This window comes from Cucurbita pepo, chromosome LG04 (assembly GCF_002806865.2).
Source record: "Cucurbita pepo subsp. pepo cultivar mu-cu-16 chromosome LG04, ASM280686v2, whole genome shotgun sequence".
In the NCBI taxonomy this organism is placed as follows: domain Eukaryota; kingdom Viridiplantae; phylum Streptophyta; class Magnoliopsida; order Cucurbitales; family Cucurbitaceae; genus Cucurbita; species Cucurbita pepo.
Window position 1 is genome coordinate 8,568,095 of NC_036641.1, and position 20,290 is coordinate 8,588,384.

General features: G+C 34.3%; 3 protein-coding genes across 4 annotated transcripts in view; 2 read left to right on the top strand and 1 right to left on the bottom strand.

The window, feature by feature from the left end:
- LOC111794068 (callose synthase 9-like) overlaps nt 1-9,159 on the top strand; it is a 40,493-nt gene extending 31,334 nt beyond the window's left edge. The window contains exons 32-51 of one of the 2 annotated variants that reach the window (XM_023676196.1): nt 254-388; nt 1,578-1,646; nt 1,729-1,897; nt 2,054-2,168; nt 2,446-2,565; nt 3,158-3,273; nt 3,358-3,441; nt 3,541-3,653; nt 4,328-4,380; nt 4,461-4,637; nt 5,196-5,243; nt 5,822-5,980; nt 6,266-6,379; nt 6,461-6,549; nt 7,062-7,220; nt 7,365-7,467; nt 7,931-8,050; nt 8,241-8,291; nt 8,372-8,554; nt 8,732-9,159. In XM_023676196.1, the coding sequence (XP_023531964.1) occupies nt 254-388; nt 1,578-1,646; nt 1,729-1,897; nt 2,054-2,168; nt 2,446-2,565; nt 3,158-3,273; nt 3,358-3,441; nt 3,541-3,653; nt 4,328-4,380; nt 4,461-4,637; nt 5,196-5,243; nt 5,822-5,980; nt 6,266-6,379; nt 6,461-6,549; nt 7,062-7,220; nt 7,365-7,467; nt 7,931-8,050; nt 8,241-8,291; nt 8,372-8,554; nt 8,732-8,968 (2,414 nt within the window). In that variant the 3' untranslated portion in view covers nt 8,969-9,159. The remainder of the gene's footprint in view (nt 1-253; nt 389-1,577; nt 1,647-1,728; nt 1,898-2,053; nt 2,169-2,445; nt 2,566-3,157; nt 3,274-3,357; nt 3,442-3,540; nt 3,654-4,327; nt 4,381-4,460; nt 4,638-5,195; nt 5,244-5,821; nt 5,981-6,265; nt 6,380-6,460; nt 6,550-7,061; nt 7,221-7,364; nt 7,468-7,930; nt 8,051-8,240; nt 8,292-8,371; nt 8,555-8,731) is intronic. The other variant, XM_023676195.1, reaches the window with a different exon arrangement.
- LOC111792959 (formate--tetrahydrofolate ligase-like) lies at nt 9,082-12,225 on the bottom strand. The gene is made up of 2 exons (XM_023674593.1): nt 12,094-12,225; nt 9,082-9,564 (listed from the first exon to the last, which is right to left on the bottom strand). Exons 1-2 carry the CDS (start codon nt 12,223-12,225, stop codon nt 9,082-9,084), a joined length of 615 nt encoding a protein of 204 aa, XP_023530361.1.
- The window catches only part of LOC111794072 (callose synthase 9-like), a 44,030-nt gene continuing 35,742 nt past the window's right edge, over nt 12,003-20,290 (top strand). The window contains exons 1-5 of the mRNA XM_023676199.1: nt 12,003-12,233; nt 13,444-13,648; nt 15,611-15,708; nt 16,197-16,360; nt 19,522-19,618. Of these exons, the coding sequence (XP_023531967.1) occupies nt 13,447-13,648; nt 15,611-15,708; nt 16,197-16,360; nt 19,522-19,618 (561 nt within the window). The 5' untranslated portion in view covers nt 12,003-12,233; nt 13,444-13,446. The remainder of the gene's footprint in view (nt 12,234-13,443; nt 13,649-15,610; nt 15,709-16,196; nt 16,361-19,521; nt 19,619-20,290) is intronic.

Consider the following 20,290-nt stretch of genomic DNA (forward strand, 5'->3'; position numbering starts at 1 on the left):
AGAAACTTGATCGTACTCATTTGGCTCATAGATGTAATTGGAAATTGTTAGATACGAATGAAATTTGTAATTTAATTTAGATCTTTTTAGTGGATTCTCAACACAACTCATTTTCATGAGTTCTGGACATTCATGCACTTCCATCAGTGATTTCTTTTTAGGTTTATGTGTTCTTGCTGACCCTTTTTTCTTTTGTCCTCATTTCTATTTTTCTTTATCTTGCATTCCATGCTAACTACAAAAATCAATATAGATGAATGGAAGAATTTTCTTGCTCGAATTGGCCGAGATGAGAATGAAGTTGACCCAGAATCGTTTGATAATCCTAATGACATCCTTGCACTACGATTTTGGGCCTCTTATCGAGGACAGACATTAGCAAGAACTGGTAAAGTCTTAAGCTGTCTTGAGGTTAATTCTTGTCCATCAAATTGTTTGTTGACATGCCTACAATTTTGAGGATTACGTAGCTAAGGATCGAATAGAGATATTATGTTTCAACGATCATAAGTGTTTACACGTGGGTTGCACATCATCTGTTCATTGTATTTGATTATATCAATTAAAATTTATTTGCTTTTTGAATAGTTGAATTTGTCCAAGTACTATGACAATTTACAAGAAGACATCTGTTCAGAAATCAATAAATAATTTTTAGGTACTATTAAATAAAGTCAAGCGTCAAATTAGTGACTCTGGTTCTCATCCGTTTGGGTCCTTTTTGGAATTTTTTTATTAGATTTTTAGGGGACTAAATTTCTTTGTCCTGTCTGCGTTCTTCCATTTGTCCTTAAAAATATTATTTTCAAATGAACTCATAATTGCGGAATGAAATATATCTTTGATAAATACAAATTATACTTAAAAGCATGTGTCTTTAATCACATTGATTCTGAACATTATTGATTGAATACTGACTAAATAAAATTTTGTTCATGAAGAATCATATCGATCTTTTTTTCTCTTTGTTAGCAGTAACCTTAAATTATTAAAATTATGTTGAGAATTATAAATTATTATTTGTAGGTATAATATATATTTTCAAGATTGTCAATGCTTAAAGATTGCAAATATGTTACTCAGTCCCTAATTTAAAATTTGGTCTCTAATCTTTTAGAAAGTTTTAATTTAATCCTCTATGTATTGAGTTTTTTTCCAATTACATCTTTAGCATCATTAGATGTTAAAAGAAGGATAATATGAAATCAGTTGTTTTAATAAGGTTGTCATTGTTAGTATGCTAAAATTTTAATGGAAAAATTTCTATAACAACTACAATTTTCAGTCGAGTTATAACATGTTAAGTTCTATGCAGTCAGTAAGTTCTTGTTTTATGGGTGGGTGATATGCCTATTTCATCAAATTAAAATATAGTATATTTATTCCAATATTACATCAGTATTTATTTATTACAATAATATTTAATACTTTGAATTTAAGTATTAATAGCAATCTAGAAAATGGCTAGGAATATGAGGGCATTGTTGCCAAAAGATATTTTCTCCATTGTCCATTCTTATATTTTATGTAGTTGTAGATATACATGTATAGATTAAGCTGCGGGAGATTTTTTGCAGTTCGTGGAATGATGTACTATAGGAAAGCTCTTATGCTGCAGACTTATTTAGAAAGAGGAACTTACGGAGGTTAGAACAATCACCTTACCTTTCTAGTTCATCCTCCTGAAATTCTATCATCTAACCATATGACGAATTTCAAATTTGGAAGCTGCCATTCCTTGTACTGATGCTACTGATACTCGGGGTTTCGATTTATCTCCTGAAGCACGTGCACAGGCAGATCTTAAATTTACGTATGTTGTGACCTGTCAGATATATGGAAGACAAAGAGAACAACAAAAACCTGAGGCTTCTGATATTGCATTGCTTATGCAAAGGTTGGTATTTCTTTTCCCATACTGAATCTTCCACAGAAGGAGTATTGCTATTTAACTCTTACTGGGGAAAATCTTATTGGGAAGTAGTAAATTTTTTAGCTTGAAATCCTATTTTATGTTTTAAATTTTCTTATCCTTTGAAATACTTTTTATTAGAAATGAAGCTCTTCGTGTTGCCTACATTGAAGATATTGAAACCCAAAAGGATGGTAAGGTGCACAAAGAATTTTACTCAAAGCTGGTGAAGGCTGATATCAATGGAAAAGATAAGGTTTTATTTCTTTCTTTTCCCTTTCAATATTCATAATATTTTTTCTTTTCGAGCTTTCATCTCTTCTGATGTTTTTTATTTATCAACTTCTTATATCTAGTTATGCGCACTCTTTACAAGAAACAATTTGTAAATTTAGGATCTGTGGTTTTTTCCCTAATTGATCTTGGTTTTTCTTACAGTAGCCGGTTAAGTTCTAACATGTCTGAAATGTTTTTATTTCTTCTACCTTACACCTCTTGATTGATTTATCTTTGCCACTTTCCCCATTGTGTAGGAGATATATTCCATCAAATTGCCTGGAGATCCAAAGTTGGGTGAAGGAAAGCCTGAGAATCAAAATCATGCTGTTATTTTTACTCGTGGAAATGCTGTTCAGACAATTGATATGAATCAGGTGACTATTATTTTTTATTTTATTGTTCCTTTTATTTTTTCTTGAGTTAAAGAATTCAACTCAAATCCGTTGGGTTATGCAGGCAGAAAGCTTATTTATATTTTGGCTTTCTCAGTTGGTAGTATTAGATTTCAAGTTACCAGTTGTCTTAAGTTCCTTTATTTATGTGAGTGGTGTCTATGCTTAAACAAGATTATGAAAGAAACAGGGATAAAAATAAGGATAAGGAATTCTCGGTTTATAATTTCTTTAAAGATAAGGTATCTCGTTATAATCTAAGAAGGATAGACAAGAAAAGATATGCCTTCTAAAAATGATTTGTATGCAGACACGAATATCGTAGAAAATTGTTCATCGAAACAATCTATTGAAAGAAAAAAACACTTGTGTGTAGTGTAAGTTTCTCGTGGTAGTTTCTTACAATAATTTTTAATGAAGCCAACATTAGGACATATGTAAGTGTAGATGTCTATGCTCCACACTCTCCCATATATAATGAACACGGTTTGTGGCTCAGGAAACATAGTAGCGTTGTGTCAAAAAAAAAAAAAAATCTTGATTGGTTGTAACATGTGCGATTCTGGAAATCTAGGATAATTACTTTGAAGAAGCATTGAAAATGAGAAATCTTCTTGAGGAATTTAGTAAAGATCATGGTATTCGTCCTCCTACCATACTGGGTGTCAGGGAACATATATTTACGGGCAGGTACTTTCCATTGCAGCCAATAATTCCCATCCTTTTTCTTGACTATTTTTTTCATGTTAAGTAATAATCACTTCATCTGTGTAGTGTTTCATCTCTGGCTTCATTCATGTCAAATCAAGAAGCTATTTTTGTGACTCTTGGTCAGCGTGTTCTGGCAAATCCCTTGAAGTATGTACTCGCCATAATCCAATCAATATTTTATGTTACTATTTTCTGAATTTTCTTTCAAGCTTGCACTTTGGAGTAACTCTTTTACAAATTGGTCAGAGTTCGTATGCATTATGGCCATCCCGATGTTTTTGATAGGGTTTTCCATCTAACACGAGGTGGCTTCAGCAAGGCCTCCCGTGCTATCAACATTAGTGAAGATATCTATGCAGGTATCATTCTTTTACTTGCTAGAATGTATTTATGTGGATTTAGTTCATTTAAATTACATCTTTACTCATATGCACTCTAATGGCTTGTTTTTGTTATACCATGTATAGAATCCACAGCTACTGAATAGTTGGTTCCCTTGAGATGTGATTGATATTTGTTCATTTGCAAAGAGATTTTGTTTCCCTGGTAAAGTAACTAAGCAAGAAATTATATCTGATAATTGAAATTTTCTGAAACAGGTTGATTCCATTAGTTTTCTTTTTTTTTTTTTTGAAAAAGAATGCAAAAAATTACTTCAATTAAGTTATCTGGATAAAGGAAACGCAGCGGGAGAAAATCTTTCCACAAGCACCAACGGCTTATATACTGTTAATGGAACTCTAATGTTATGTTTTCATTTTTCATGTAAGGTTCAGTTTTATGTTTATAAAAAAATTGAACTGTTTTTATTATGTAATTTCTGCATTAAGTTTTATCATATGTTATCATTTCTTTTACTCCTTGACTTCTTTGTTCCTGTTGTATTCAACTTTGTTAATGAAAAAGAATAAATAAATACTATTAGTTATAGTATTGTGCATATTTTATTTTCTTGATGACTACCGGTGTACACTTTTTAATGCCCTTTATGAGACATACGATTTCATTACCTGTATACCTTTCTGTATCGAAGGATTTAATACAACTTTGCGACAAGGAAACGTTACTCATCATGAGTATATTCAGGTGAGATTTGTCTTCGTTTAATTTTCTAATCTGGGATCATTTGAAGTGGTGAAGTTATTGAAACTGTTTGAGTTGTTCAGGTCGGTAAAGGACGAGATGTTGGTCTTAATCAGATTGCTCTTTTCGAAGGGAAGATTGCTGGTGGTAATGGAGAACAAGTTCTTAGCCGTGATGTATACAGACTTGGCCAACTGTTTGATTTTTTCCGGATGATGTCATTCTATTTTACGACTGTTGGCTACTACTTTTGTACTATGGTATGCCAGTACAACACGTAGATTCCTATATTGAGAAGTTGTTTGAATTCATCGCACTATTAGTAGGGATATTTATGGTTTGTTTATCTGGAAAAAAAAAAAGTGGCTCTAATCTTTGCTACATAGTTTTACTGCGTGCCTTTTCTGAAAAGCTAATGCTTTATTACGTGTTTTAATCTTGTCTTTTTTTCTTTTTTTGTTTTTATTTTTAAACTTGAGTACCTTTACACAATGACGTACAAAATATCTCAATTATGCCTACTTTTAAGTTTGGATACCAACCGCTTCTAATCCATATTAGTTTCGAGGCAGTCCCTGTGATATATGTTTACTCATCTTAGGAAAACTATTGATGCTCCTTTCTTGTAAATTAGAAACATTTGCATCGAAGTGAAGTATGTTGCAAGACAATGCAACAAAATAAATTATTATTGAAGACCTCTTACTATTTATTGAAAAGATTGTATGTTAATGAGTAATATAAGTTAAGCCTGAGAATTCTGTCATCATAATTTATAAGAAATCTGATCCGTTTTATTTCTTTATGATCTTTTGCAGTTAACGGTGTTGACTGTGTACATTTTTCTCTATGGAAAAGCATATTTGGTAAGTTTTATTGTATGCAATTACTATATTTCTACATATGAGGTATAGAAGATGTTCTCTTCTTTAGAAGTTCTCTGTTTTGTAGTGGGATGTAAATTTAAAATTTTCTTGATATTGTGGTCATAAACCTCACGAGGATTGTTTGGAAGTAGTTCTATGCCCCTATAATCAAAAGTTTTAAGTTTGCTTGATAGATCCCAGAGGCACTAGAACTACTTGATTGATACAGTTAAGGTGAATTCCAGTGGAGTTGGTCAAGTAGTAGGCTTCAATGTTTACCGGGTTAATTTTCTTTAATTGCTTATTTTTCATTTGTTTTTAGATCTGATGTACTCTTTTCTTATGCTTGTTTACGAATGTGATGCTGAACTTAACTCTGACTAGGGGCGTGGGTCAGATTGGATTGTCTTTTGGTCAAAATTGATTCTGGAACCACTGTTTTGAAAATTGGATTTGATCTTTTCGGTTTTTGGGTTTCAACTTGTACCCCTAACTACGACTAGTTTACATGTTTGTATGGAAATATTTCCTCTTTTTCAGAAAATAATATACTGAAAAGATGTGCGGCTGTGTTTCAGGCACTGTCTGGAGTTAGCGAGGGCATGGAAGATAGAGCCCATATTACAGATACTGCTGCATTGTCAGCTGCTTTGAATAAACAGTTCCTTATCCAAAATGGTATCTTCACTGCAATGCCGATGATCTTGGGATTTATTTTGGAGCAAGGTTTCTTCAGGGTAAATACTATTCTGAAATATGTACACTTCTGTAAGGAAAAAAATTGACTGCTCTTGTATAATCTGAACATTAACATGATGATATCATTGTCATTTCTCTCTCTCTAATCTGAAGATTAGCTTCAAATATAACGTAAGTGCTTTTTGGCCCAATGAAGCACCCTTGTTTGTAATATGCTAGAGCAAGTGCAAGCGGTCCTCTTGTCAACGAGACCATTAATTAGTTATCTTCTTCTTAGCAGTCTTTTATTTTCTCTCAGATATTATTCTGAATTACGGTTGCAGGCTATTGTCAGCTTTATAACCATGCAGCTTCAGCTTTGTTCTGTCTACTTCACATTCTCTCTTGGCACAAATACTCACTATTTTGGCCGAACAATTCTTCATGGTGGTGCAAAGGTTTGTTCTGCTATTTTTGCTGCTCCTTTGTCAATCTCGAAGATTGCCATATAGTATCTTAAGAACTCTACTTCTATACAGTATCATGCAACTGGAAGGGGCTTTGTGGTTCGCCATATCAAATTCTCAGAAAATTACAGAATGTACTCTCGCAGCCATTTTGTTAAAGGGTTTGTGTCATTCTTTCCCTTCTCACATGAAATTTTCTAATGTATTATTTGAACTCTGCTTTTTGTGTAAATTACTCTGTTTTAAGCTTTATGGGTAGTGCTATTGGCACCATCCATTACTTGACAATATCAAAATTAAAATCTAAAAAAACTTATTTTAATTTATTTAAGTTGTCAATGCAACCAGCTATAAACCCAAATATGTTTGAGATACTGTCTTGAATTCTACTAGACTATAATTTGTGAACATAGTTAGGCAAATTAGAAAGTACCTGCTCGTTTCACACAAATACAAAATATGGCACGTATTCATATAGTTAAATAAAGTGAATCGGTGTGATCTGATCAAACTATAGAGACTACATTGAACTTTCATAACCCGACCAAATTGAATCAACTGTCATTTTTAAAATTATAAGTACTAAATTGAAACCTTTGAAGTCTATGGTGTCTTATTGTTTTATTATACTTAATTGCAAATAATTAATGTATCTACATGATTGTATTTTCAGATTGGAAGTTGTGCTCCTGTTGGTTGTATACATGGCCTACGGATATAGTTCAGGTGGTTCGTTAGCATACATCCTTGTCACTCTTAGCAATTGGTTCATGGCAATATCGTGGCTTTTTGCTCCCTATTTGTTCAATCCATCGGGGTTTGAATGGCAGAAGTAAGTCATATTCACCATTCCGTCGGTTTCTTCCTTAATTTGGCACCTTGAAGGTCTTTTCTTATTAGCGTGAAAAGGAGATGACAGCTTCTGAATCTTCCAGATAAAAATAATCTTAATCTAATTACCTATGTTTCCTTTTAGGACCGTGGAGGACTTCAGAGAATGGACCAATTGGCTTTTTTACCGTGGTGGAGTTGGTGTTAAGGGTGAAGAAAGCTGGGAAGCATGGTGGGACTCAGAACTGGTAATTCAATTTTCCATGTACTTCTTTATTATTTCTCTCTTCTTTTTTTCTTTTTCTTTCTTTTATATGAACTTTAATGCAATGCTCGTTAGATCTGTACTTAATAATAGTATCAGTTCCCTCTCAATGCAACAATGTTATGGTTACAAGTCAATGCAACATTTTGTTTGAAATGATCTCCACATGATCATCACTCAGCAGCAAAGGATATGCTTTGAAAGCACCCAATAAGCTTCCATCTGCTTTTATATATAAACCATAACTGTACTGTAAAGGGGCAAAACAGAATTACCGATATGGATTTATGTTACCTCATGTGTTGATAGATTATTCTCGTAGTTACCGTTAAATGTTTCCTGTATAAAGGCTATTCAATGAACCAGAAAATTACATTTTGGTAAACCTATGCTAGACTGGGTCATTCTTTTTTGGTCAAAATGTAAAGTGCTTTTACAATCTGCAGGCACATATAAAAACTCTTGAAGGGCGGATAGCAGAGACTATTCTGAATCTAAGATTTTTTATTTTTCAATATGGCATTGTTTACAAGCTCAATGTGCAAGGATCAAACACATCATTGTCGGTATGGTCTCTCTATGAAATACATTTTTCAACTTTCTTATTTATTTTCTTACCAATATTGGATGCCAAAGTTAAAAAAAATTATGAGCAGCAGTTTGATGTTATTATACTTTGTAGTCATCAAGTAGTTTAAAGGCCATCTTTTCCTTGTTATTAACTTGTTGTAATCTCCAAAATGTGCAACTCTTTAGGCATATGGGTTCTCCTGGATTGTGTTAGCTGGGCTTATAGTTCTTTTCAAGGTGTGTGCAATAAACTCGACTGGTTTCCTTTGTGTTTTCCAATATGCATGATAGTCATTAGATCTACTTCTCTTCTGCAGGTTCTTACCTTGAGCCAGACGATGACCGTCAATTTTCAGCTTTTGTCGCGTTTTATCCAAGGTCTATCTTTCCTTTTGACGCTGGCTGGCATGGCCGTTGCGGTTGCTATTACAGACTTGTCACTGCCTGATATATTCGCTTGCATCTTGGCATTTGTACCTACAGGATGGGGCATTCTTTCTGTGAGTTCCCAAGTCTAGTTGTCCTATTGTTTTACTGCGTATAATTTATATGGTTGGTTACCAAGTATCTAGGGATTTATTTAGATTACTGTTACCTAGCTAGTATCTAGGGTATTTAGATTATGATCAAGATTTAGTTAGCACTCCATCCTGACATAAGAATATTTCGTGTTTCAGATTGCAGCAGCTTGGAAACCTGTGATAAAGAAACTGGGATTCTGGAAATCCATCTGCTCAATTGCTCGTCTGTATGATGCCGGGATGGGGATGCTCGTCTTTATCCCCATTGCATTTCTTTCGTGGTTTCCATTTGTATCGACATTCCAAACTCGTCTTATGTTCAACCAGGCTTTCAGTCGAGGGCTCAAGGTCTCCCTAATTCTTGCTGGAAACAATCCCAACACTGCCCTATGATGAGACCAGATTCATGGACTTTCCCAAACGTACGTTTGTACGTTTTCAAACTTCAAGGACCTTTTAAACTTATTTATCAAAAGTCATAGACTAAAAAGGTGTGTTTTCAAACGTCAGGGATAAATCGAACCTTGACCATAAAAGTAACTGTCCCGAACTTTTATTATCCATACGTGACTTTGATTTGAATTCGTCTTGAGTTGTGCATGATAGTTTATACTAGACAAAATTGTTACAGGTCCAAAAAGAAATATAGTGTATAAAGCATAAGGTCTTGTAGGGAGTCCTAGCATTGTACTCATGGTTCCCACCAAAGGGTAAGTGAAGCCAGCACCAATGCTAGCCCTCACGTCCCTTATGGGCAACTTGAATCCGCTCGGCGCTCCCTTCTCTGCAGCGTCATGTGAGGAGTATTGTGTTTTTGCCATGCAGATTGGTAGATTTGAAAATCCTTGCCTACTGTGCGTCTCAATCTGTTTCTTCACCTGTTGATTCAAACAGTAAACATTTTTCAGTTTCTTATCAGTGTTTGTATAGACATAAACTCTAGTAAAGCCCGCGTAGCAACGGAACTGGGAAAAGTATAGAATCAAAGACTATCAGGCCGATTGCTAAATCACAAACCTCCCAGTAGGAAATGCTAGGAGACCGGGTTTTAACGAATTTAATGTTCAGTTTCTAAGTTTTTAGTAATGGTACCACCATATCCGAGCCTCACAACTAGGATCAAAGTCTTTCCAAGTACAATCCTTTTTGTGGTTTAGCCCAAGAGGAATAGTAGGATTTTGAGAGAAATTTAGCCGCCCTCTTGCAATGCGAACCAGCGTTCACACGCTAGCGTCTCTTGAGCCACCCCCGATTGTTGATTGGGGTTGTGATGGGGTTGGACGGCCTTGGGAATTGGCGGGATTCGCGGGCAAAGAGATACATACAAGAAAACATAAGTAAACGCGCCTATGCTTGAGCCTCCATCGACAAAGCTTGTTTGTAGGTGACGGTCCATAGGGTTTTTTCTAATCTCTTTTTTGTATACCCTATTGCATTCTTTCACTGCAAGCTCAGTAAATTCACCAGAAAAAACTTAAGGTAAATCAAGAACTACAGGATCCGATGTTTCCCTGTAGAGGTGTGGGCTTGGGTCGTTACAGTAATCGGAGGGGGAGGGGATCTTGTTTCCAGCTAGTTTCACTGCCTTAGTTCTTTTGATTCTTTTTTATTGGTCAGTTCTAACTTATTTCACCGCACTGCACTTGTAATCAAATGATTTCTGGAAGATTATTACGTTATTTTTATAAAATGTTTATTAGACCTCGAAATCGGTGGTTGAAGTAGTTCGTTAATAATCGTATTCAAAATTGTATCACTCCGTTTTGGTGCTAATTTAAACTTTTTCAAACGAGATTAGTAAATACATTCTAGTTGATCATAAAAGTATATATAAAATTAGATAAACAGTTCAACTCGATAAAAAAAATATAGTTTTTGAACGTGTTCAATAAATCTGTAAATGAAATTATTAATGGTAAAATGCAATTTTTGTCATTTTCGTTAAGCACCAGAATTAATAATGTTTTTTTTTATCATGGATTAATTTTAAAACATGTAATTTATGAATTATCCCATATCCTCAAAGTATGTGTAATACATAACAAAATAAATTTATAATTAATTAGGATCATTTTTTAATATAATACGATAAAATAAATCAGTTATTTAAAATATTTATTTTTATTGACAATTATTTATTCTCTTAAGTTAATTGATTTTAACAAACCATTACAATCAAAATTTACGAGAAGTTTCATATTAATTAATACGTTGAAATTATGAATGACTATAAATATGTGATAGATACAACCTATTTAATTTTGTTAATATATTTTATAGAGTCTATCATGTAAAATACATAACAAAGAACGATTATTAATAACATGATAACATATCAATTTTGTTGTTACTTGATTCACGATAGTTACAAATCATACATAGTAAACAAACAGTAATATCAATGAAGGCGTCAATTCAATTATTACTAGTTCATAAGATAAGAACGTGAATAAAATAGTAGTGACATTGGAAAGAAATTGCATATGAGTTCAAGGGCTCCAAAATTACAATAGAAATTGTATAAGAAACGTGAAATGTAGCCACTCATCACGACGAGATAACCTTTAACATATAATAGATTGCTTTGAAAGATAGACGAAGAAAAAAAAACTAAAAAAAACTCTCTAAAATGGTTATGAAATTTAACAAATGTTCGTCTTAGGATAAGAGAATAATTTGTAGCGTGTGTAGTAGTATTGATATCAAGACACTTCATGTGATGTCCCACATTAGTTGGGGAGGAGAACAAACCACCATTATAAGGGTGTGGAAACCTTTCCCTAGCAGACGCGTTTTAAAGCCTTGAGGGAAACCCCAAATGGGAAAGTCCAAAGAGGACAATATTTGATAGTGATGGATCTAGGCCGTTACAAATGATATCAGAGCTAAACATTGGACGATGTGCCAGCCTTCTCGCTGTTCCCTGAAAGAGGGTAGACATGAGGCAATGTGCTAGTAAGGACGCTGGGTCCCAAAGGGGGTGGATTTTGGGGGCGGTTCCACATCGATTGGAGGAAGGAAAAAGTGCAGCGAGGACTTGGGCCCCAAAGGGGGGTCGCGTTTTTAAAGCGTTGAGGGGAAACTCGAATGGAAAAGCCCAAAGAGAACAATATCGGCTAGAGGTGGATCTAGGGCGTTGCATAAACATTATAATATAGTATTTTATATGTAAATATATATATTTATATAGTATTTTAAATCTTAATTACTAAGAAAACAAGAAACCCTAAAAAAGAAAAATTCAAAAGAATATCCCAAAAAAAAAAAAAAAATCAAAGAAAAGGAAAATTTGAGATGCAGCCCCAAAAAGTGGACCCACCGTTGCTTAATATGGCGGAAAAAAGAGAGAGAGAGGAAAGTGACCTGCAAATTCCGGTGACGATGTCCTAAGATTTTTCGTCTCCGCGTACGCGTCAATTAAAGACCTAAACCCCGTCACCGGTCATACCCGGTGATTTACTTTTTCCACTTCCCAGTTCCCACCGCACTGCGTTCTATTCTTTCTCCTTTCCTTTTGCCTTTCTCCCGTCTTTCCCGCTCCCATCTCTGAATCTACACAGCTTCAGCAACCCGAACAGCCCTTCGAAGCTCAATTCCATTTCCGGGATTTTACTCCTCCTGGTCTTTCTATCTGTAGCGTTTTGCTCCATTTAATCAGGTACGTTGAATCCCTTTCATCGTTCTTGTGTATGTTCCGTTTCTTTTTTGCTGGTTCGTGGATGGTTTGCGGAGAATGTTATGTAGAGGTTGAAAAATGGAGGAAATGTAGCTTAGGTTTTTGTTATTCATGGGTTTTAAGTGCTGGTGAGTTGGCCTTTTGCTGGTTGGCATCAGTATAGCATGGTGTTAGTTTTTGGATTGATGGATGCTTCTGTAATTACTGGAATTTGCTTTGTTTTTGTTTTTATTTTGGGTTTGGGTTTGGGTTTGAACTTTGGTGGTAATCTTCTGACGTTTTGTTTGTTGCTTGAGACACCACACTGTGTCGAGGAAGTGTGAATTGCAGTAATATTTGTGCTATTGTGTGCTTAAAAACTGTACCGTGGAAGGTATGTGTATCTTGTTTAGTGAGATGGTAGCAAAGTGAGCATATTTCAACGGTAATTGGCATGTACGATTATGATGTCAATTGTTCAAATTCCCAACCTTCAACTGTTTTGACTCACAAAATTTACTGAGATGCTAATTGTCTTTGAAGTTTTGGGGAGTTTTTCAAGATTTCTAGTGTTAGTCTGGCTTCAAGCGAAGTTTTTGAGAAATGATGAATAAGGTGCTCTGCTTTGACAAAAAGAGTATTCCTGGCAAGTGACATTATTCAATTCAGAATGTGGTTAAGGATAAATAGAAAAATCTTTGAATGGGTAGCGACATTTGGAGATGTTGGGAGTGTGGCAAACTTTACTGCAAGCTTAATTTTTATGCAAAAGGAAAATGGAAAAAACTATCGCGATAGCATAGAATACTTCTACTGGAGCATTTGAACCAATGCCAAATTTCCCCATAGGACGAAGTTTGTCCTTCAGCTTGGTAGCTGGAGTGGACTTATATGGTGCATAGAAATTGTTATATTTGTTGTGATTTTGTAAGATTGAAGTTATTGGGACATTATTTAATCATTGGGGCTTACTCTTATAAGATGCAGTCAAGAATTGCCTTTTGATTTCTCGCTTCTGTTTGTCTTAAGCAATTGTACCATGCATAGGTGAACCATGAATAAATTCTTGACTGCATCTTTGCCTCTTTTCACAATTAGTCTTGATCTTAAGTGTTTGTCTACTTTATGCTTTTATTTGATTCATTAAGGGGTTCCATCTGGTTGATCATTACTATTTTTCGTTTTAAATAATTTCTCTCTTATGCTAAAATAGAGAATGACACAAGTTGAGGAGTTATGGGAACGCTTAGTTCGAGCTGCCTTGAGAAGAGATAGAATTGGCATTGATGCATATGGACGCCCTGAAAGTGGCATTGCTGGAAATGTACCATCTTCACTTGCAAACAATAGGGATATTGATGAAATCTTGAGAGCTGCAGATGAAATCCAAGATGAAGATCCCAATGTTGCGAGAATATGTATGTTCCTTTTGTTTTAAATTTTTATTTATAAAATATTTGTTTTTGAATTTTTTTTTTTTTTAGTATTGGCAAACATAAATTCTGCATGTCATAAATCCTACCTGAATAAAAATTCATCCAGTTTAATCATTGAAGGAGAAGAAATTAGAATTGCAGTTTTCACAATATCATTGAACTTTTAGGATTTTGTGAACATTTTTATGGCTACTTNTTTTTTTTTTTGGAACGAAGAAAAGAGTGACACCCGTCAAATTTAACTATTTTTTCTTTTTGTAATGGGGATTGCTCATTCCTTCGTTTTGTACAAGCCTGTTTTTGAATGAGCTTTGTTTGTCTCTTATTAAAAAAAAATATGAGACAGAAACTTTTCCATGTGAAGGTCTTTAACTCTGAACATTATTCCTCAAATTGGGGGCTTGGGTGGGTAGGAGGATTAAAAATCCAGTGGGGATGATGATGGGAAATGTATCCCCGCCCCTGTTTAGCCTTGTTGCTGTGCTTCCATGTGAGGGTCTTTAACTCTGAACCCAATTCCTCATATCGGGGAATGGGAAGGGGAGGAGGATTAAAAAACTAGTGGGGATGATGATGATGGGAAATGCATCCCCACCCCTGTTTAGCCTTGTTGCTGTGCTTCTTTGTTAGCTCTCAGTCTGAGCTTGTAAATTGAGGAACTCTAATAACATAGAACACTAAAGAGGGGATCCAACGTCCTATTTAGGTTGGATGTTTGGCTTGAAGGTGATTCCCTGAAAGTTATATTTTAAAGGCCTTTCAAATTGGCTATGTATTGAGGGATTACTGTTAAGGAGGTTAGGAGTGAGCCCATATTTTTTTGGGTCCATCACTTTCAGAATGTTTACTGGTTCATGACTTTCACAAAAGGTTTTCAGACCGGGATATGACAGTAAAATTTTATGTTCTTTCAACTTAACAGCTTCACCTTCTCTCTTGGGAGTGATACTGGAACCTTTCTGAAGTCTTGAAATATTTGACCTCTCTTATGTTAAGTCCTTGTTTTTTTCTTGAAATATTTGACCACTATCATTTTAAGTCCTTGTTTTCTTCCCTTCTCAGGCTGTCAAGCTATTAAGTCAAACTTTCAGTAAAAGTATGTGGAAAGTGCCCATCTTGAAGGAATAAAAATTGTTCTTATGCTTTTGAGCTCTATATTTTGGAGCAATCAATAAGATGTAATCTAGAAAGTTGTTTTTTTCCTTTTGAAATTAACTGCTGTTGCTTATGTAAACTTTTTGAGGAGAACCAAAATCAATTTTTTTTTTTTTTTAAAAAAAAAAAAAACTAGCCCAAAACAAGTGGAGACAAACCTAAAAACTAAAAGAAAGGTCTCCAACTATTAAGAATAAAAAGCAAAGGATAATTATAAAGAGATTTTGACAACTGGAGAGAGCTATTTGAATATAGCAGGGGGAGTTCTGGAGAGATGTATTGAATCTAGCAGTGGACCAAACCTCTCCCAAGATCTCACAAACCGCTCCCAAGTTCTCTCAAACTGGCAAAGACTTTTGGATCAAATTATTGGGTTTGGATATGTCCATCAATCATAATCCTTCGCTCAGGAATGTAACAGTAGAGTCTTCATCGACACTTTCAGAAAAATTAATCCATGTAGGGTTTTTTTTTTTTTTAATTGCAATTATTCCTTAGTTCTTTAGGTATCAATTGGACATTTCTTTTCTGTAGTTCTGTATTTTTGGTCTGTCAGTAAGTTATGATGATAATGATGAATTTCAACACTTCCAGTGAGTGATTATGTACAACTGAACTGAAATTCTCTCATAGGAATGAATCCAAGAGGCATTGCAAAATAATATTTCATGGAAAAGTTATTAAGACTTGCTCCTTTTATTCCCTTTGATATAAGATTGTTATTGATTTTATACATTTGATAGATCATTCCAAATCACTTGGAACTTGTTTTTGTTTTTTTTCCTGTAGTATGTGAGCATGCATATTCGCTTGCACAAAACCTGGATCCGAATAGTGAAGGAAGAGGTGTTTTGCAATTCAAAACTGGTTTGATGTCTGTCATTAAGGTACATTCTTGATCTTTTTTTTTTTTCCTTTTAATATATATGAAAATGGAATGATGATTAAGTGATTTGAATAGAGGGAGAAAAGGTCAGGAATGCATCTCATGGTTTAAACTTGCTTCTCTCGTTTGTTTGTTTATTTATTTTTTTAGTATTTTTTATGGGACACATTCTAGCATTTCATCGAGTATACATGCTAGAATATCATTGAAGAGACAACATTGTAGCATTTCCTGTCGCCACTTTGTTCAAGTTTTTTTTGCTTCTGTATTTTTTTTTTTGAGTATTGGGTTGATCTGTGGGGGTTAGATTTCTTGTCACCATCCTAGCATTTTTTTCCCAAAAAAAATATGCTCTTACTTTATATTGTTTGAGAATTTGAGCCATCTACTTCTTTGCACTTTTGACTTTTATCTGGTAGCTAATTTGGCGTCTTTCGTTGTTTTATCTAATCATATCTAATTCTTGATTGTTTGAGAGATATATTTCAGCAAAAGCTAGCCAAGAGGGAGGGTGGAACCATAGATAGAAGTCAGGACGTTACTCGGTTACAAGAGTTCTACAGACTATACCGAGAGAAAAATAATGTAGATAAGCTTCGGGAAGATGAAATGAAATTGAGGGAATCTGGTGCTTTCAGTGGTAACCTTGGAGAGTAAGTTCATAAACAAAAGTAGTTACCTCTTTTCATCCTTGATAATGACTTTTATTAGTTACTCTTGCTTTCTTGAATGTTTCAAGCATCTCACAACCTTTACATTCATAATATGTTGGCTCTTAAATTTTATAATAATACCCTTACTTTGAAAAGGATACTTTTATTCTTTTGGTTGTAACTTTTCAAATATCACAAGACATTCTGGTCGTCTATTAATTTTTTTTATATAAATAATCCCGATGGGATTATTGCTGTGTCCAGGTTTCAATTTTATAAAATTTAATAGTTCACATCAGTTTATTCATATGGGTCAAGCAATTTATGAAATTAAATGAATTTAATGACATTAAATGAATTTAGTGACATTAAATGTTGTTCTCTTTGTAATGGAATGATTTGTGGAGGCAAATCACTGTAAAAGTTTCGCAAGGACTAGCATGGAACCTAACTTCCATGCATTATGTATTCTTATTGGAGAGTTCTGGATTTTCAATGGTTTGGATCGACGTTTAATATTTATGAAACTCAATAAGAGCTTATTTTTTAGAACTTTTTTTGTTTCCTCTTATTATTGCATTGTGCATTTTCACCTTTTTTTTGGAAACAAAAACGAAAATTTTTCATTGAAATAATGAAAATAATGAAAAGAGACTAATGCTCAAAAGATACAAACCAAGTAGAAAAGATTACAAATAAGTATATAAATAAGAATCCTTATAGTACTAAATCCTCTTCAACAAAGAGTTTAAAATAATTATCCTATAAAAATATCAAAATAAAGGCCAAAAATGTTGGGCTCCAAGAAAAAGGGATTTATGGAGGAAGGAAGAGATTTGACAATTGAGAACAATCATTTATGCACACCAGATCGGAAGTCAAATTCTGACAAGGAGAGAAAAGATCTAACTGAGAACCAGCTCAAATATGCCCAACCACACTAAACTCCAAACCACCCAAATAAGCATCCACGTAATCTTCCAAAAATTCTGAGAGGAAGTGAGAAGCCGAACACATTCCTTCTAAAATTTCTGAATTAATCTCTGAGCTTTTAGGGAAAGGGGAGTCTTGAGTAAGTTTATTTTTTTTTATTTTAGAGACATGAAGTGTAGGTTTGGAAACGATGAGAACCTGAATAGACGATAAGAAGACCGAACATTATCTATTGAGTATTGCATAACCTGAAGGCATCTTGAATTAAAAGGCCATCCGACTTCTACATCTGATCCTGCAAAGGAGTAGGATTCAACTCTACATCTTTGGCATAAAATCCTCAGACGGAAAAGTAAAACCTTCATCCATCATAACTTGAACGGACTTTTCATTTGTTACCACTAACTCAGGTGGAATGAAACCACAAATATATTTCCTAACTTCAATTCTAGGAGATGTACGATCAATGAAATTAAGACTTTGGAAAAATATATTGACCAAACCTCCAAAATGCTGAACAATTGGTTCAAAACAAGAACGTTTCTTATACGATAAAGGTAAATTCTTCAAAGAAATCTAGCCACCGTATCCTTCAATAAGCTTTGGATGAGTGTGTTCTTCTTGGGACCATTTCTCAAATTTCAGTTGAAAATTTCCAATTTGCTTCACCCCATCATACTGCGAATCAGAAAAATCAACACTCAATTTTTATGCCTTGTCTGCTATGAAAGGATTAGCAGAAATGTTGAGTTGAAAATAACCTCTAGTGCATTTTAACTGCCCTTCCAAGAGTTGTGGAATAGCAATCTGGAAACCCACCAAGATAGAATTGAAGTTCNTTTTTTTTTTTTTTTTTTTTTTTTTTTTTTTTTTTTTTTTTTTTTTTTTTTTTTGTATGTCTTCTGCGTAACTTGTGAGGAGTTGAGTATTGTTGACTAGCCCGACTGCAATATTTCTCCTTCTTTAACATGATTTGTAAAGATGAAAGATGAGCCTGATTTTTCTTCTAACTTCTAAGATATAATTTCTTATCATTTTTTCTGAAAACTACCCCATCTTTTATTTCAACACTAACCAGTACTACACATTCAAGTTTCCTTCTTTGTGGAGATCTAAACTTGGCCGAATGGATAGTCTTGGAGATATCCTTGACTTGCTTACGAAAAAATGTGTGCAATGAATTTTGCAATGGTTCAAGTAGAAAGTTTTTAATCCAAAACACATTAGAGATAGAGAGGGTAATTTTCAGCTTGTTCTTGTCTTCGATAAAACCCATGTCATTTTCATAGCAGATGCAAAACTAAAGGTTACGGATACGACATCTCATCACCTCCTTAGAAATGGCTAGGCAGCAGAGGAGAAAGGGTTGGAGGAAGAAGGATGAGCTTGGTGACAGGAGGAAGAGNAAAAAAAAAAAAAAAAAAGAAAAGAAAAGAAAAGAAAAGAAAAAAGAGATGGGAAGCAACGATCAAAGTGTGCGAAAAAAGACTGAAGGAACCGATATGGAGGGGTGACTAGGGTTTAAAGAGGAGAACTAGGGGAGAGTACGGCTGAACAATGTCAAGTAAAAATGAAAGGGAAGAGGGGTGGCTAAGGTTAAAAGAAGACAATGGCGAGACAGAATTAAAGGGTGACAAAACTGGGAGGGAGACAACTGGCATGTATCTGACAGAACCAATGGGGAACAGAGATCGAAGGTGGCCCGTTGGATTGGTCTGCAATCTGTTACTGATCGGTGGGGGGACTAGGGCTTTGGAGGGGAAGGTTTAGGAGGAGAGTGGAAAGAGCGAGCCCATGTGCCTTTTCAACTTCTGCTAAACCTTAGATCTTTTTTTCTCTCTCTCTCTCTCTGTTAAAGAAACTTTTCAGTGTAAAGTTGCAATATAAAACCTTTAACACTAATTTCCAAACATAGAGCCGGGAAGCAACCTATCAATTATTGGTTGGTTAATATTTAAAAGCATTTTCTGCTTTTCTTATACTCCTTAGGTTATTTTCCGTTTGATGTTTAATACATGGTTATTTGTTTCTTATCCAACTTTTTTTTTAAAGAATACAGATGCCTATGAAAACTAATTTTAGGAAATATGTCTAAACAACCCCTAAAACTTTCTTGGTTTATTTTGTATACGTTGGTTCTTGGCTCACTTATGACCTAAATTATTCCTGTGAGTAGTTAATCATCTTGAATCATGGACAGGTAATGATTTTTTTCATTTAATTTTAAGGTTGGAACGAAAAACATTGAAGCGGAAAAAAGTATTCGCAACCCTGAAAGTATTAGCAATGGTACTGGAGCAACTCAGTGATGCAATCCCTGAAGAGGTTGGCCTTACAATTATCTTGTACTTATACATATATCAAAATTATTGGTGCAAAGTATTTTAATATCCATTATTTGTAAATTTTTTCTTATGAGCTATCTTTTCTTAACCAATGAAACTTTTTCATTGATAAAATAAATCAATGAAAAAATAACTAATGCTCAAGAGATACAAACTTCACTAGGGAGTGAAACCAAAAACTAAGAATTACACCGATAAAATCATCCCAATTTAAATACAATANAAAAAAAAAAAAAAAAAAAAAAAAAAAAAAAAAAAAAAAACTAACAAAGGCTAGGATAGATATATCAAGGTGAAGTGTTTAATCAAGCCGATTCAAAATGGTCTAGCCAAAGAAGAAGCTTGCTTGCAAAGATTCTTTGATGCCTTTTCAAACACAAGTTATAGTAAACTGTTGAGGGTGCTAAAAACCGCTGTCTTGAGACAAGAAAACTCAAAAAAGTGTTGCTTCCAAACACACCAACAGAAGTGACCAAACAAAACATCTATTTTCTTCCCCTTTAACAGAATATGAAAAAAGATCATCCATTGAAGGCTTGAGGAAACCCATAGGCTAAACCTTAAAATAAGTAAGCAAAAGTTTACTCTCCATTAAGCTATATATATGCTGATCCAAAAAACTGCTAGGAATACGAGAATTGCTTTCAATAGT

Coding starts and splice junctions, on each gene's coding strand:
- LOC111792959 (XM_023674593.1), bottom strand. CDS start 12,225: ATGGAGCAAAACGCTACAGATAGAAAGACCAGGAGGAGTAAAATCCCG. Junction 9,565..12,093: donor GCGGGAAAGACGGGAGAAAG/GCAAAAGGAAAG, acceptor TCGGCCTGATAG/TCTTTGATTCTATACTTTTC.